Here is a 17,538-nt window from a genome sequence, read left to right as displayed (position 1 = left end):
TTCTGTTTTTAGGATATTTATCTATTTAAATGTGGTTTACCACTAGAGTTCTGTTTTTAGGATATTTATCTATTTAAATGTGGTTTGCCACTAGAGTTCTGTTTTTAGGATATTTATCTATTTAAATGTGGTTTACCACTAGAGTTCTGTTTTTAGGATATTTATCTATTTAATAGTGGTTTACCACTATACTTCTGTTTTTAGGATATTTATCCATTTCTTAATAATTGTAAACTCTTCACTGCTTTGTTGTTTCCTGTGCTACAATGAAAAATACTGTTTACTCAAAGAAAAGTTTGAAAATTCCTCTTTACTAGACTCTTAGAAACAGGTTACGAGTGACAGAAATAAGAGCTAAAACTTACATTTTTTAATATATACTTGTATATCGGTAGAAAAGATAATAACTTCTTCATTATTGTAATGTTAGACATTTTCTGGTTCTGTCTTTCGTAGTGGTTTATTTATGTACTTGTTGTAGTTTTAATTTTTCTTTGAGGACATATAGTTTAATAACGTCTGTATCAGTACTGTTTTCATCAAGCTGTTTTACCATTCATTGGTTAAAGTTACATCAGGATTGGAGAATGTGAAAAGAACTGTCACCATATAACATTAACATATACCAAATCAGTGTTTGTAGTTATTCCAGTGTATATTATTTTATTACATAATATATTTATATGATTTTATTATATAAAGAATAATCTAAACCTAGAAAGGTCAAAACGTTGTTCTCTCCTTATCAATAAAAGTGTTAATACCAGCCATTCTGAGACACATTTTTATTTCAAGTGGGTATCACATCATCAGGAGTAATTTAAATGTTTGTGATGTCATACAGGTGATGATATGTCAAAATACTATAAATATAATCTAAGAAAAAAATTGTTAGAATAATTTAGTTATCAGATATTCATGCAATTTATATCCAACTCAGAAATGTCTCACATTTCGTAAAAATTGAATTTATACCTGTTGTGGTATCAGAGTGTTTCGCTGCTAAACCTCTTCTTGTGATATTTTCAAACGCTGCATTTCTAAGCCTTGTTTCACCTTTTTTTTTCAAACATTCCATTACTGAACATTCTTGTACGATATTTTGGTATACGTTCTAATGAAAACGTATCAATTGGTTTTTCTTCTGTAAATTTGGTTATCTGCTTTTTGTAGTTTAGTCTCTTGTTTCTGAAATTACTTATTCTAGTTTTCTTATTGTAGTTTATATTTCTGTCCCTTCGGTTTATATCAAATCCTTGTCACACCAAACATGCTCGCCCTTTCACGACTATTTTTTATAGTGGTGTTTCTGTATCAGTGATTCTAAAACGACTGTGTTTTTATAGTGGTGTTTCTGTATCAATGATTCTCAAACGACTGTGTTTTTATAGTGGTGTTTCTGTATCAGTGATTCTCAAACGACTATGTTTTTATAGTGGTGTTTCTGTATCAGTTATTTTCAAACGACTATGTTTTTATAGTGGAGTTTCTGAGTCAGTGATTCTCAAACGACTGTGTTTTTATAGTGGTGTTTCTGTATCAGTTATTTTCAAACGACTATGTTTTTATAGTGGAGTTTCTGAATCAGTGATTCTCAAACGACTGTGTTTTTATAGTGGTGTTTCTGTATCAGTTATTTTCAAACGACTATGTTTTTATAGTGGTGTTTCTGTGTTAGTTTTTCTCAAACGACTGTGTTTTTATAGTGGTGTTTCTGTATCAGTGATTCTCAAACGCTATAACGTCCTAATGGTTGAAAGGACGGTCATGCTTGGTGGGATGGGGGTACGAACCCTGACCCTGAGATTGTGAGTCCCAAATGACTGTGATTCACTGTTGTATATTATTTCGAAGGTGTTTCTTCACATTTCTGTCCTCTGTCTAACGTTTGGAACTAGAACAATCTGTTATTTCTATTATGTTTGTTGGTGTTTCTCTCACGCTATATTGATTTCTCACTTAAGTGTGTTTTAAACAATATATGTATCATGAGTTGCTATAGAAGAATATCTTTTATACACATAGTACACAATAATTATGGAAAACGTATGTCTCCCCGTCTGTGTTACACTTTGCAGAAAAAATACTTTCTCACGATTCAGCTCCATCTACAGTCTTTCTATAAAAACTCAGACTCAACTTTTGTCCTGTAAGAAATATGTTTACTTGACCCACAATATTATTCAGTTATAAACACGTGAGTTAAAGACAACTCAGGACAGTTTTAGGTTTCACCAAGAATTATTTGCAATAGTAAGACGTTATTCACAGTGTAAATAAATGTAAATAGTAAACCACGTGTGCTTCATGTCACAACCATTATGTATGCCTCAATGTTCTATAAAGTTGTGTTTCAAAAGAAGCTGATCTTCTAAATTTATCTGACAGCTCCTTTCTTGGACTTGTCTAATGGATTTCGTCTCATCTCTGGTTGGCTGCGGCCCGGCATTGCCAAGCGTGTCAAGGCGTGTGAAATGTAATCTGATGGTCGCGGGTTCGCATTCCCGTCGTGCCAAACATGCTCGCCCTCCCACACATATGGGCGTTATAATGTGACGGTAAGTCCCACTATTCGTTGGTAAAAGTGAAGCCCAAGAGTTATAGGTGGGTGGTGATGAGTAGCTGCCTAAGCTCTAGTCTTACACTGCTAAATTAGGGACAGATAGCACAGATAGCCCTCAAGTTGCTTTGTGCGAAATTCAAAAACAAACAAAGAAAACAAACTGTTTGGCTTCTTTCAAACATCAGCGTAAAACGTGACGATGATTATACACCCCTCATTTTTGATTTGATAGATTAAAGAAAAGGCAGCTAATTAACAGCACCCACAGCCAACTTTTGCGCTCTCTATTCGAAAAGTAGTATTTCACTTTTACTCTTATAACGCGAGATTCTGCGTTTCGACAGGGACGAGACAAGATATACCTCTGAAGGCTTGCGAATTCTACGTGCTCTACGACTTATTTTAGTATCATATTCTCCGAGTTCCTACTATTCACCTCGAGTTTCACGCTAGCAGATACAGAGACAGAAGACCTTATTACCTTAAGAAGTAACCCGAGACTGCAAGTTTCACTAAGTTAAACAGAGAGGCATCATGCCGGCCGGAGTCGGAGCGGTCAGACACCATGGAGAACGCTGTAGCGTCTGATAAAGAGGGAACAAGTCCGTGTAGAACAGGGACCAAAAGTAAGTCTAGTGACGGTGGCCATATAGTAGATGATAATGTAAAATTAAAATCCCTGATGTTTATTGCTGAAAAAGAACTAAAAGCCAAACTAACTCCTGCTAAATATGCTACTGTAAGAACTAGAAAAATAAAGAACACTTATTAAGGATATTTTACTTTCAACTTGTGATGATAGTGTAGCTAATAACCCTACAGTATCAGATAACGACAATCCAATAACTCGTAGTTTAAGTATCTCAAACCTCACCCTGGATATTCCACAACACACAAATTCTAAAGAAAACGAAATTGTTCCTGACGACGAAGGCTTCGCGCTCGTTCGTGACTCGTAGTTAGAAAAAACAACTTAAACAAAAGTCAACCGATCTCGCCAAACGTACACAACTCGCACCGGATATACCAAAGCATTCCATTATTATCCAAGGAGTCCCTGGTAGTTTCAACCAGCCACAACTGGCCAAAGAAATATACAGGTGCTAGCCAACGACCACGATTATTAACATTAAGCGTCTGTCTAGAGGCGGTGTTATGGTTCAAGGAAAGGAACCCGCTGACACATGGTTGAGATATGTTTGTTTTATCACTGTTTTGTCAAACTGTTTTTGATGATTTGAGGTTCGACACATTATAATAAAACAGTCTTTATCACATATACTTTAATTTATAACTTTTATTTTTCTCGTCAATTTTTAGTGACAATGGTGCATGGAAAGCATGTCACTTAAAAATATAGACTTTAATTTTAAAACAAAAATACCAAAATAATTAAAGGTTTTTGTTTTGATTTTAATTTCCGTGCTCAACTCAAGATTTCCTAGCAGCGACGATAGATGTCGCTTTCGGTGCGTCTCCCCAAACTGCACCAGCAAAGGATGGACATCGATTACATCTGGTAGAATCTGCTGAACACGAATGCAGAGAAGGACAACATGTTTCTCCACTACAGCAACAAACGGCATTGCGAATTCCGCAACAACCGAAACCACCATTAGGATGCAAGCAACAAGTATTCCCGTCAGGGCAGATCCATCCATTTCCACAGTAAACAACAGCTACGGATAAAATAAATCGTTCATATTACATTATGTGTTAACAATAGAATGTTTATCACTGATCGTTTCGACTCTCCCAGGTAATATCATAATAACCTTTATTTTACTTCACACTATCAAGAGACTAAGTTAAGGAAAACATAACTTTTAGCTGTTGTCGTTATTAAACACGTGACAGAGGTAGACAAATGGCTAGTCCTGTACCATGTGTTTCTACACCAGTGGACCAATACCAAGCATTTTAATTACTGTGTAAACAAGTGTTTTATATCTAAAATTAATAAGAAACCTAAGAAAGAGCACAACTTCTATAACCGTTTAACCCTCAATTTTAATATTATAAGATGTATAATAACATGTCTGTGATAAAGGTTTTTTAATTCAACTATTTTAAAAATAAATTGTAAACAGTTTAAAAATATAACTTGGCTAATTATCTGAATTAATTATATATTATGTGCACGTCCATCTGTTAATGTATGTGATCTGTTTCTTATTTTACTTCTTGTTTCTCCGGACGATGGCGCTGTAGATGACAAAAGAAACATGGAGAGACTGGTTCAACAAAATTAACTGTTTATTTTATGAAAGTTTTACCGTGTTAAACAGTTTAGTAGATTTTAGTTTTATCGTGTTATATAACTTACGTTCAGATTGATGATTTAGTAGGAAGTCGTTCATTCCACAGATTCGAACAATTCCTTTCCAGAATCAGATCACGTGATTAAATACATAATAAAGACAAAGCGATGTGTAATATCAAAATTCTCTCACAAACTTACCATAAGCGTCTCCCGCTAGGACGACAAGAGAGAACAGAACCAGGAATGCGGTTTTCATGTCTACAGTATACGAATCACAAGACACTGAAGAGATTCAAAATAAATTAAAACAATTTATTCAAACAGGAACAAAACTTACAACGGAATTCCAGAAAACAAACGAACAATTTTGTTTTGAAAAATTACAAAGACGTAATTCTGAGTTGTTGTTAAACTGTGGTTTGTTACAAATATCACGAATGATAATTTTAACACGTTAAAAAATTGTATCTTACTTCACTTGTTATTCAGAAAAAAAGTTCTATTTTAAAGATGCTAAGAAAGTTATTACTTCTAAAGTTATAAAACAGATAATTCACACATAATGTATCAACATAAAGATATCCTACCTTCCGATGATTTTCAGTTAACTTCACTTGCAAGTTTTGTCTATTGTTTCAGACAGAACTAGAAATACCGAGCAGTCCATATCTTTTATAGTAAAATGTTCACCAAAAAACACGAAATTTCTCAGAAACTGCTTCACCATATCTGACACCACCTTGATCTGAATATAAAAACTTGTATTGTGGAACACTTTACAAGTCGTCTTGTAACATTCCGAAGATTTCTTGGAAGAGTTTATTTTCTCATTGTTAATAGGTTCAATATTTTTATATCAGTTACAGGTAAATATTCCTCATGGTCAGGACCAGTGACACGCTAAAAATCGGGTTTCCATACTTGTCCTTGGCAAAGCAAAGATAAACAAATATACAGATCTGACCTTGACAACAAACTGAGGTACACATTATGGAAAGGAGCTCTTTGTCTCTCTCAGAGTCGAAGTGTCACGTAAAAAAAACTGTCTTCACCCGATCTTTTAGACGTTGAAAACTAGACTAAAATATTTGTCTATTATAATATGTTTGTCCTGAGAGTTGTTCATTTCATGAGACGACACTTTACGTTACAAACAAACATACAAGATTAAGAAACCATTTATAAGCATAGGTTGATATTAAATTTCATTATTTTATAGCCGTACAGCAATAAACTTTAAGGCTTATAGGGCTAAAATTCAAGGTTCAAACCTTTCGGTGGATACGTTGGAATCCCATATGACTTGTGTTTATAAACGTTGATTAAATTTCGAGTTAAGTTATTCTCAAACGACTATGTAATTATAGTGGAGTTTCTGTTTGAGTTATTCTCAAACGAGTGTGTGTTTATAGTGGCGTTTCTGTATCAGTTATTCTCAAACGATTGTGTTTTTACAGTAGTGTTTCTGTATCAGTTATTCTCAAACGATTGTTTTTTTATAGTGGTCTTTCTGCATCAGTGATTCTCAAACGACTGTGTTTTTATAGTGGTGTTTTTGTATCAGTGTTCTCAAACGACTGTGTTTTTATAGTGGTGTTTCTGTATCAGTTATTCCCAAACAACTGTGTTTTTATAGTGGTGTTTTTGTATCAGTGATTATCAAACGACTACGTTTTTATAGTGGTGTTTCTGTATCAGTTATTCTCAAACGACTGTGTTTTTATAGTGGTGTTTCTGTATCAGTTATTCTCAAACGACTGTGTTTTTATAGTGGTGTTTTTGTATCAGTGTTCTCAAACGACTGTGTTTTTATAGTGGTGTTTCTGTATCAGTTATACTCAAACGACTATTTTTTATAGTGGTGTTTTTGTATCAGTGATTCTCAAACGACTGTGTTTTTAAAGTGGTGTTTTTGTATCAGTGTTCTCAAACGACTGTGTTTTTATAGTGGTGTTTCTGTATCAGTTATTCTCAAACAACTGTGTTTTTTATAGTGGTGTTTCTGTATCAGTTATTCTCAAACGACTGTGTTTTTATAGTGGTGTTTTTGTATCAGTGTTCTCAAACGACTGTGTTTTTTATAGTGGTGTTTCTGTATCAGTTATACTCAAACGACTATTTTTTATAGTGGTGTTTTTGTATCAGTGATTCTCAAACGACTGTGTTTTTAAAGTGGTCTTTCTGCATCAGTGATTCTCAAACGACTGTGTTTTTATAGTGGTGTTTTTGTATCAGTGTTCTCAAACGACTGTGTTTTTATAGTGGTGTTTCTGTATCAGTTATTCTCAAACGACTGTGTTTTTATAGTGGTGTTTCTGTATCAGTGTTCTCAAACGACTGTGTTTTTATAGTGGTGTTTCTGTATCAGTTATTCTCAAACGACTATTTTTTTATAGTGGTGTTTTTGTATCAGTGATTCTCAAACGACTGTGTTTTTATAGTGGTGTTTCTTTATCAGTTATTCTCAAACGACTATTTTTTATAGTGGTTTATTTTGTATCAGTGATTCTCAAACGACTGTGTTTTTATAATGGTGTTTCTGTATCAGATATTCTCAAACGACTGTGTTTTTATAGTGGTGTTTCTGTATCAGTTATTCTCAAACGACTGTGTTTTTATAGTGGTGTTTCTGTATCAGTTATTCTCAAACGACTGTGTTTTTTATAGTGGTGTTTCTGTATCAGTGTTCTCAAACGACTGTGTTTTTATAGTGGTGTTTCTGTATCAGTTATTCTCAAACGACTATTTTTTATAGTGGTGTTTTTGTATCAGTGATTCTCAAACGACTGTGTTTTTAAAGTGGTGTTTTTGTATCAGTGTTCTCAAACGACTGTGTTTTTATAGTGGTGTTTCTGTATCAGTTATTCCCAAACAACTGTGTTTTTATAGTGGTGTTTCTGTATCAGTTATTCTCAAACGACTGTGTTTTTATAGTGGTGTTTTTGTATCAGTGTTCTCAAACGACTGTGTTTTTATAGTGGTGTTTCTGTATCAGTTATTCTCAAACGACTATTTTTTTTATAGTGGTGTTTTTGTATCAGTGATTCTCAAACGACTGTGTTTTTTAAAGTGGTGTTTCTGTATCAGTGATTCTCAAACGACTGTGTTTTTTATAGTGGTGTTTTTGTATCAGTGTTCTCAAACGACTGTGTTTTTTATAGTGGTGTTTCTGTATCAGTTATTCTCAAACGACTGTGTTTTTATAGTGGTGTTTCTGTATCAGTGTTCTCAAACGACTGTGTTTTTATAGTGGTGTTTCTGTATCAGTTATTCTCAAACGACTATTTTTTATAGTGGTGTTTTTGTATCAGTGATTCTCAAACGACTGTGTTTTTATAGTGGTGTTTCTTTATCAGTTATTCTCAAACGACTATTTTTTTATAGTGGTTTTTTTGTATCAGTGATTCTCAAACGACTGTGTTTTTATAATGGTGTTTCTGTATCAGTTATTCTCAAACGACTCTGTTTTTATAATGGTGTTTCTGTATTAGTTTTTCTCAAACGACTGTGTTTTTATAATGGTGTTTCTGTATCAGTTATTCTCAAACGACTGTGTTTTTATAGTGGTGTTTCTGTGTTAGTTATTCTTAAACGACTCTGTTTTTATAGTGGTGTTTCTGTATCAGTTTTTCTCAAACGACTGTGTTTTTATAGTGGTGTTTCTGTATCAGTTATTCTCAAACGACTGTGTTTTTATAGTGGTGTTTCTGTATCAGTTATTCTCAAACGACTGTGTTTTTATAGTGGTGTTTTTGTATCAGTGATTATCAAACGACTACGTTTTTATAGGGTTTTTCTGTATCAGTTATTCCCAAACAACTGTTTTTTTATAGAGGTGTTTCTGTATCAGTTATTCTCAAACGACTGTGTTTTTATAATGGTGTTTCTGTATCAGTTATTCTCAAACGACTGTGATTTTATAGTGGTGTTTTTGTATCAGTGTTCTCAAACGACTGTGTTTTTATAGTGCTGTTTCTGAATCAGTTATTCTCAAACGACTATTTTTTATAGTGGTGTTTTTGTATCAGTGATTCTCAAACGACTGTGTTTTTATAGTGGTGTTTCTGTGTTAGTTATTCTCAAACGACTGTGTTTTTATAGTGGTGTTTCTGTATCAGTTATTCTCAAACGACTGTGTTTTTATAGTTATGTTTTTGTATCAGTGATTATCAAACGACTACGTTTCTATAGTGGTGTTTCTGTATCAGTTATTCCCAAACAACTGTATTTTTATAGTGGTGTTTCTGTATCAGTTATTCTCAAACGACTATTTTTTATAGTGGTGTTTTTTGTATCAGTGATTCTCAAACGACTGTGTTTTTATAGTGGTGTTTCTGTATCAGTGATTCTCAAACGACTATTTTTTATAGTGATGTTTTTGTATCAGTGATTATCAAACGACAGTATTTTTAAAGTGGTGTTTCTGTATCAGTGATTCTCAAACGACTATGTTTTTATAATGGTGTTTTTGTATAAGTGATTCTCAAACGATTGTGTTTTTATAGTGGTGTTTTTGTATCAGTGATTATCAAACGACAACGTTTTTTATAGTGGTGTTTCTGTATCAGTTATTCTCAAACGACTGTGTTTTTATAGTGGTGTTTCTGTATCAGTTATTCTCAAACGACTGTGTTTTTATAGTTATGTTTTTGTATCAGTGATTATCAAACGACTACGTTTTTATAGTGGTGTTTCTGTATCAGTTATTCTCAAACGACTATTTTTTATAGTGGTTTTTTTGTATCAGTGATTCTCAAACGACTGTGTTTTTATAATGGTGTTTCTGTATCAGTTATTCTCAAACGACTGTGTTTTTATAGTGGTGTTTCTGTATCAGTTATTCTCAAACGACTGTGTTTTTATAGTGGTGTTTCTGTATCAGTTATTCTCAAACGACTGTGTTTTTATAGTGGTGTTTTTGTATCAGTGTTCTCAAACGACTGTGTTTTTATAGTGGTGTTTCTGTATCAGTTATTCTCAAACGACTATTTTTTTTATAGTGGTGTTTTTGTATCAGTGATTCTCAAACGACTGTGTTTTTAAAGTGGTGTTTTTGTATCAGTGTTCTCAAACGACTGTGTTTTTATAGTGGTGTTTCTGTATCAGTTATTCCCAAACAACTGTGTTTTTATAGTGGTGTTTCTGTATCAGTTATTCTCAAACGACTGTGTTTTTTATAGTGGTGTTTTTGTATCAGTGTTCTCAAACGACTGTGTTTTTATAGTGGTGTTTCTGTATCAGTTATTCTCAAACGACTATTTTTTATAGTGGTGTTTTTGTATCAGTGATTCTCAAACGACTGTGTTTTTAAAGTGGTCTTTCTGCATCAGTGATTCTCAAACGACTGTGTTTTTATAGTGGTGTTTTTGTATCAGTGTTCTCAAACGACTGTGTTTTTATAGTGGTGTTTCTGTATCAGTTATTCTCAAACGACTGTGTTTTTATAGTGGTGTTTCTGTATCAGTGTTCTCAAACGACTGTGTTTTTATAGTGGTGTTTCTGTATCAGTTATACTCAAACGACTATTTTTTATAGTGGTGTTTTTGTATCAGTGATTCTCAAACGACTGTGTTTTTATAGTGGTGTTTCTTTATCAGTTATTCTCAAACGACTATTTTTTATAGTGGTTTATTTTGTATCAGTGATTCTCAAACGACTGTGTTTTTATATTGGTGTTTCTGTATCAGTTATTCTCAAACGACTCTGTTTTTATAATGGTGTTTCTGTATCAGTTTTTCTCAAACGACTGTGTTTTTATAATGGTGTTTCTGTATCAGTTATTCTCAAACGACTGTGTTTTTATAGTGGTGTTTCTGTGTTAGTTATTCTTAAACGACTCTGTTTTTATAGTGGTGTTTCTGTATCAGTTTTTCTCAAACGACTGTGTTTTTATAGTGGTGTTTCTGTATCAGTTATTCTCAAACGACTGTGTTTTTATAGTGGTGTTTCTGTATCAGTTATTCTCAAACGACTGTGTTTTTATAGTGGTGTTTTTGTATCAGTGATTATCAAACGACTACGTTTTTATAGGGTTTTTCTGTATCAGTTATTCCCAAACAACTGTTTTTTTATAGAGGTGTTTCTGTATCAGTTATTCTCAAACGACTGTGTTTTTATAATGGTGTTTCTGTATCAGTTATTCTCAAACGACTGTGATTTTATAGTGGTGTTTTTGTATCAGTGTTCTCAAACGACTGTGTTTTTATAGTGCTGTTTCTGAATCAGTTATTCTCAAACGACTATTTTTTATAGTGGTGTTTTTGTATCAGTGATTCTCAAACGACTGTGTTTTTATAGTGGTGTTTCTGTGTTAGTTATTCTCAAACGACTGTGTTTTTATAGTGGTGTTTCTGTATCAGTTATTCTCAAACGACTGTGTTTTTATAGTTATGTTTTTGTATCAGTGATTATCAAACGACTACGTTTCTATAGTGGTGTTTCTGTATCAGTTATTCCCAAACAACTGTATTTTTATAGTGGTGTTTCTGTATCAGTTATTCTCAAACGACTATTTTTTATAGTGGTGTTTTTGTATCAGTGATTCTCAAACGACTGTGTTTTTATAGTGGTGTTTCTGTATCAGTGATTCTCAAACGACTATTTTTTATAGTGATGTTTTTGTATCAGTGATTATCAAACGACAGTATTTTTAAAGTGGTGTTTCTGTATCAGTGATTCTCAAACGACTATGTTTTTATAATGGTGTTTTTGTACAAGTGATTCTCAAACGATTGTGTTTTTATAGTGGTGTTTTTGTATCAGAGATTATCAAACGACAACGTTTTTATAGTGGTGTTTCTGTATCAGTTATTCTCAAACGACTGTGTTTTTATAGTGGTGATTCTGTATCAGTTATTCTCAAACGACTGTGTTTTTATAGTTATGTTTTTGTATCAGTGATTATCAAACGACTACGTTTTTTATAGTGGTGTTTCTATATCAGTTATTCCCAAACAACGGTGTTTTTATAGTGGTGTTTCTGTATCAGTTATTCTCAAACGACTGTGTTTTTATAATGGTGTTTCTGTATCAGTTATTCTCAAACGACTGTGTTTTTATAATGGTGTTTTTGTGTCAGTGTTCTCAAACGACTGTGTTTTTATAGTGGTGTTTCTGTATCAGTTATTCTCAAACGACTATTTTTTATAGTGGTTTTTTTGTATCAGTGATTCTCAAACGACTGTGTTTTTATAGTGGTGTTTCTGTATCAGTGATTCTCAAACGACTATTTTTTATAGTGGGGTTTCTGTATCAGTGATTCTCAAACGACTATTTTTTATAATGGTGTTTCTGTATCAGTGATTCTCAAAAGACTATTTTTTATAGTGATGTTTTTGTATCAGTGATTATCAAACGACAGTGTTTTTAAAACGGTGTTTCTGTATCAATTATTCTCAAACGACTGTGTTTTTATAGTGGTGTTTCTGTATCAGTTATTCCCAAACGACTGTGTTTTTATAGTGGTGTTTTTCTATCAGTGATTCTCAAACGACTATTTTTTATAGTGGTGTTTTTGTATCAGTGATTCTCAAACGACTGGGTTTTTATAGTGGTGTTTTTGTACAAGTGATTCTCAAGCGATTGTGTTTTTATAGTGGTGTTTTTGTATCAGTGATTATCAAACGACTACGTTTTTATAGTGGTGTTTCTGTATCAGTTATTCTCAAACGACTGTGTTTTTATAGTGGTGATTCTGTATCAGTTATTCTCAAACGACTGTGTTTTTATAGTGGTGTTTCTGTATCAGTTATTCTCAAACGACTGTGTTTTTATAATGGTGTTTCTGTATCAGTTATTCTCAAACGACTGTGTTTTTATAATGGTGTTTTTGTGTCAGTGTTCTCAAACGACTGTTTTTTTATAGTGATGTTTCTGTATCAGTTATTCTCAAACGACTATTTTTTATAGTGGTTTTTTTTGTATCAGTGATTCTCAAACGACTGTGTTTTTATAGTGGTGTTTTTGTATCAGTGATTCTCAAACGACTGGGTTTTTATAGTGGTGTTTCTATATTAGTTATTCTCAAACGACTATTTTTTATAGTGGTGTTTTTGAATCAGTGATTTTCAAACGACTATTTTTTATAGTGGTTTATTTTGTATCAGTTATTCTCAAACGACTGTGTTTTTATAATGGTGTTTCTGTATCAGTTATTCCCAAACAACTGTGTTTTTATAGTGGTGTTTCTGTATCAGTTATTCTCAAACGACTGTGTTTTTATAGTGGTGTTTTTGTATCAGTGTTCTCAAACGACTGTGTTTTTATAGTGCTCTTTCTGTATCAGTTATTCTGAAACGACTATTTTTTATAGTGGTGTTTTTGTATCAGTGATTCTCAAACGACTGTGTTTTTATAGTGGTGTTTCTGTATCAGTTATTCTCAAACGACTATTTTTTATAGTGATTTTTTTATCAGTGATTCTCAAACGACTGTGTTTTTATAGTGGTGTTTCTGTGTTAGTTATTCTCAAACGACTGTGTTTTTATAGTGGTGTTTCTGTATCAGTTATTCTCAAACGACTGTGTTTTTATAGTTATGTTTTCGTATCAGTGATTATCAAACGACTACGTTTCTATAGTGGTGTTTCTGTATCAGTTATTCCCAAACAACGGTATTTTTATAGTGGTGTTTCTGTATCAGTTATTCTGAAACGACTATTTTTTATAGTGTTGTTTTTGTATCAGTAATTCTCAAACGAATGTGTTTTTATAGTAGTGTTTCTGTATCAGTGATTCTCAAACGACTATTTTTTATAGTGATGTTTTTGTATCAGTGATTATCAAACAACAGTATTTTTAAAGTGGTGTTTCTGTATCAGTGATTCTCAAACGACTATGTTTTTATAATGGTGTTTTTGTACAAGTGATTCTCAAACGATTGTGTTTTTATAGTGGTGTTTTTGTATCAGTGATTATCAAACGACTACGTTTTTATAGTGGTGTTTTTGTATCAGTTATTCTCAAACGACTGTGTTTTTATAGTGGTGATTCTGTATCAGTTATTCTCAAACGACTGTGTTTTTATAGTTATGTTTTTGTATCAGTGATTATCAAACGACTACGTTTTTATAGTGGTGTTTCTATATTAGTTATTCCCAAACAACTGTGTTTTTATAGTGGTGTTTCTGTATCAGTTATTCTCAAACGACTGTGTTTTTATAATGGTGTTTCTGTATCAGTTATTCTCAAACGACTGTGTTTTTATAATGGTGTTTTTGTGTCAGTGTTCTCAAACGACTGTGTTTTTATAGTGATGTTTCTGTATCAGTTATTCTCAAACGACTATGTTTTTATAGTGGAGTTTCTGAGTCAGTGATTCTCAAACGACTGTGTTTTTATAGTGGTGTTTCTGTATCAGTTATTTTCAAACGACTATGTTTTTATAGTGGAGTTTCTGAGTCAGTGATTCTCAAACGACTGTGTTTTTATAGTGGTGTTTCTGTATCAGTTATTTTCAAACGACTATGTTTTTATAGTGGTGTTTCTGTGTTAGTTTTTCTCAAACGACTGTGTTTTTATAGTGGTGTTTCTGTATCAGTGATTCTCAAACGCTATAACGTCCTAATGGTTGAAAGGACGGTCATGCTTGGTGGGATGGGGGTACGAACCCTGACCCTGAGATTGTGAGTCCCAAATGACTGTGATTCACTGTTGTATATTATTTCGAAGGCGTTTCTTCACATTTCTGTCCTCTGTCTAACGTTTGGAACTAGAACATTCTGTTATTTCTATTATGTTTGTTGGTGTTTCTCTCACGCTATATTGATTTCTCACTTAAGTGTGTTTTAAACAATATATGTATCATGAGTTGCTATAGAAGAATATCTTTTATACACATAGTACACAATAATTATGGAAAACGTATGTCTCCCCGTCTGTGTTACACTTTGCAGAAAAAATACTTTCTCACGATTCAGCTCCATCTACAGTCTTTCTATAAAAACTCAGACTCAACTTTCGTCCTGTAAGAAATATGTTTACTTGACCCACAATATTATTCAGTTATAAACACGTGAGTTAAAGACAACTCAGGACAGTTTTAGGTTTCACCAAGAATTATTTGCAATAGTAAGACGTTATTCACAGTGTAAATAAATGTAAATAGTAAACCACGTGTGCTTCATGTCACAACCATTATGTATGCCTCAATGTTCTATAAAGTTGTGTTTCAAAAGAAGCTGATCTTCTAAATTTATCTGACAGCTCCTTTCTTGGACTTGTCTAATGTATTTCGTCTCATCTCTGGTTGGCTGCGGCCCGGCATTGCCAAGCGTGTCAAGGCGTGTGAAATGTAATCTGATGGTCGCGGGTTCGCATTCCCGTCGTGCCAAACATGCTCGCCCTCCCACACATATGGGCGTTATAATGTGACGGTAAGTCCCACTATTCGTTGGTAAAAGTGAAGCCCAAGAGTTATAGGTGGGTGGTGATGAGTAGCTGCCTAAGCTCTAGTCTTACACTGCTAAATTAGGGACAGATAGCACAGATAGCCCTCAAGTTGCTTTGTGCGAAATTCAAAAACAAACAAAGAAAACAAACTGTTTGGCTTCTTTCAAACATCAGCGTAAAACGTGACGATGATTATACACCCCTCATTTTTGATTTGATAGATTAAAGAAAAGGCAGCTAATTAACAGCACCCACAGCCAACTTTTGCGCTCTCTATTCGAAAAGTAGTATTTCACTTTTACTCTTATAACGCGAGATTCTGCGTTTCGATAGGGACGAGACAAGATATACCTCTGAAGGCTTGCGAATTCTACGTGCTCTACGACTTATTTTAGTATCATATTCTCCGAGTTCCTACTATTCACCTCGAGTTTCACGCTAGCAGATACAGAGACAGAAGACCTTATTACCTTAAGAAGTAACCCGAGACTGCAAGTTTCACTAAGTTAAACAGAGGCGTCATGCCGGCCGGAGTCGGAGCGGTCAGACACCATGGAGAACGCTGTAGCGTCTGATAAAGAGGGAACAAGTCCGTGTAGAACAGGGACCAAAAGTAAGTCTAGTGACGGTGGCCATATAGTAGATGATAATGTAAAATTAAAATCCCTGATGTTTATTGCTGAAAAAGAACTAAAAGCCAAACTAACTCCTGCTAAATATGCTACTGTAAGAACTAGAAAAACAAAGAACACTTATTAAGGATATTTTACTTTCAACTTGTGATGATAGTGTAGCTAATAAGCCTACAGTATCAGACAACGACAATCCAATAACTAGTAGTTTAAGTATCTCAAACCTCACCCTGGATATTCCACAACACACAAATTCTAAAGAAGACGAAATTGTTCCTGACGACGAAGGCTTCGCGCTCGTTCGTGACTCGTAGTTAGAAAAAAACAACTTAAACAAAAGTCAACCGATCTCGCCAAACGTACACAACTCGCACCGGATATACCAAAGCATTCCATTATTATCCAAGGAGTCCCTGGTAGTTTCAACCAGCCACAACTGGCCAAAGAAATATACAGGTGCTAGCCAACGACCACGATTATTAACATTAAGCGTCTGTCTAGAGGCGGTGTTATGGTTCAAGGAAAGGAACCCGCTGACACATGGTTGAGATATGTTTGTTTTATCACTGTTTTGTCAAACTGTTTTTGATGATTTGAGGTTCGACACATTATAATAAAACAGTCTTTATCACATATACTTTAATTTATAACTTTTATTTTTCTCGTCAATTTTTTAGTGACAATGGTGCATGGAAAGCATGTCACTTAAAAATATAGACTTTAATTTTAAAACAAAAATACCAAAATAATTAAAGGTTTTTTGTTTTGATTTTAATTTCCGTGCTCAACTCAAGATTTCCTAGCAGCGACGATAGATGTCGCTTTCGGTGCGTCTCCCCGAACTGCACCAGCAAAGGATGGACATCGATTACATCTGGTAGAATCTGCTGAACACGAATGCAGAGAAGGACAACATGTTTCTCCACTACAGCAACAAACGGCATTGCGAATTCCGCAACAACCGAAACCACCATTAGGATGCAAGCAACAAGTATTCCCGTCAGGGCAGATCCATCCATTTCCACAGTAAACAACAGCTACGGATAAAATAAATCGTTCATATTACATTATGTGTTAACAATAGAATGTTTATCACTGATCGTTTCGACTCTCCCAGGTAATATCATAATAACCTTTATTTTACTTCACACTATCAAGAGACTAAGTTAAGGAAAACATAACTTTTAGCTGTTGTCGTTATTAAACACGTGACAGAGGTAGACAAATGGCTAGTCCTGTACCATGTGTTTCTACACCAGTGGACCAATACCAAGCATTTTAATTACTGTGTAAACAAGTGTTTTATATCTAAAATTAATAAGAAACCTAAGAAAGAGCACAACTTCTATAACCGTTTAACCCTCAATTTTAATATTATAAGATGTATAATAACATGTCTGTGATAAAGGTTTTTTAATTCAACTATTTTAAAAATAAATTGTAAACAGTTTAAAAATATAACTTGGCTAATTATCTGAATTAATTATATATTATGTGCACGTCCATCTGTTAATGTATGTGATCTGTTTCTTATTTTACTTCTTGTTTCTCCGGACGATGGCGCTGTAGATGACAAAAGAAACATGGAGAGACTGGTTCAACAAAATTAACTGTTTATTTTATGAAAGTTTTACCGTGTTAAACAGTTTAGTAGATTTTAGTTTTATCGTGTTATATAACTTACGTTCAGAT

General features: G+C 33.7%; 2 protein-coding genes across 2 annotated transcripts in view; both read right to left on the bottom strand.

The window, feature by feature from the left end:
• The window catches only part of LOC143241750 (progranulin-like), a 43,994-nt gene that overhangs the window by 26,253 nt on the left and 203 nt on the right, over positions 1–17,538 (bottom strand). Inside the window, exon 2 of the mRNA XM_076484974.1 lies at positions 16,639–16,883. Coding sequence (XP_076341089.1) covers positions 16,639–16,883 — 245 coding nt within the window. The remainder of the gene's footprint in view (positions 1–16,638; positions 16,884–17,538) is intronic.
• LOC143241957 (granulin-like) lies at positions 3,841–5,468 on the bottom strand. Its single transcript, XM_076485286.1, has 3 exons — positions 5,414–5,468; positions 5,025–5,108; positions 3,841–4,242 (listed from the first exon to the last, which is right to left on the bottom strand). The coding sequence occupies exons 2-3, from the start codon at positions 5,080–5,082 to the stop codon at positions 3,995–3,997; spliced, it is 306 nt and encodes a 101-aa protein (XP_076341401.1). The 5' UTR covers positions 5,083–5,108; positions 5,414–5,468; the 3' UTR covers positions 3,841–3,994.

This window comes from Tachypleus tridentatus, unplaced genomic scaffold, assembly GCF_004210375.1.
Source record: "Tachypleus tridentatus isolate NWPU-2018 unplaced genomic scaffold, ASM421037v1 Hic_cluster_1, whole genome shotgun sequence".
Taxonomy (NCBI): Eukaryota; Metazoa; Arthropoda; class Merostomata; order Xiphosura; family Limulidae; genus Tachypleus; species Tachypleus tridentatus.
The sequence above is the reverse complement of the archived record's forward strand: the minus strand, read 5'-3'. Positions and strand labels throughout refer to the sequence as shown.

Bases quoted from the DNA above. Each gene is read 5' to 3' on its own strand.
- LOC143241957 (XM_076485286.1), bottom strand. From the start codon at position 5,082: ATGAAAACCGCATTCCTGGTTCTGTTCTCTCTTGTCGTCCTAGCGGGA. The intron at 4,243-5,024 runs GTAAGTTTGTGA...TTTTATCCGTAG, and splicing joins CCTAGCGGGAGACGCTTATG to CTGTTGTTTACTGTGGAAAT.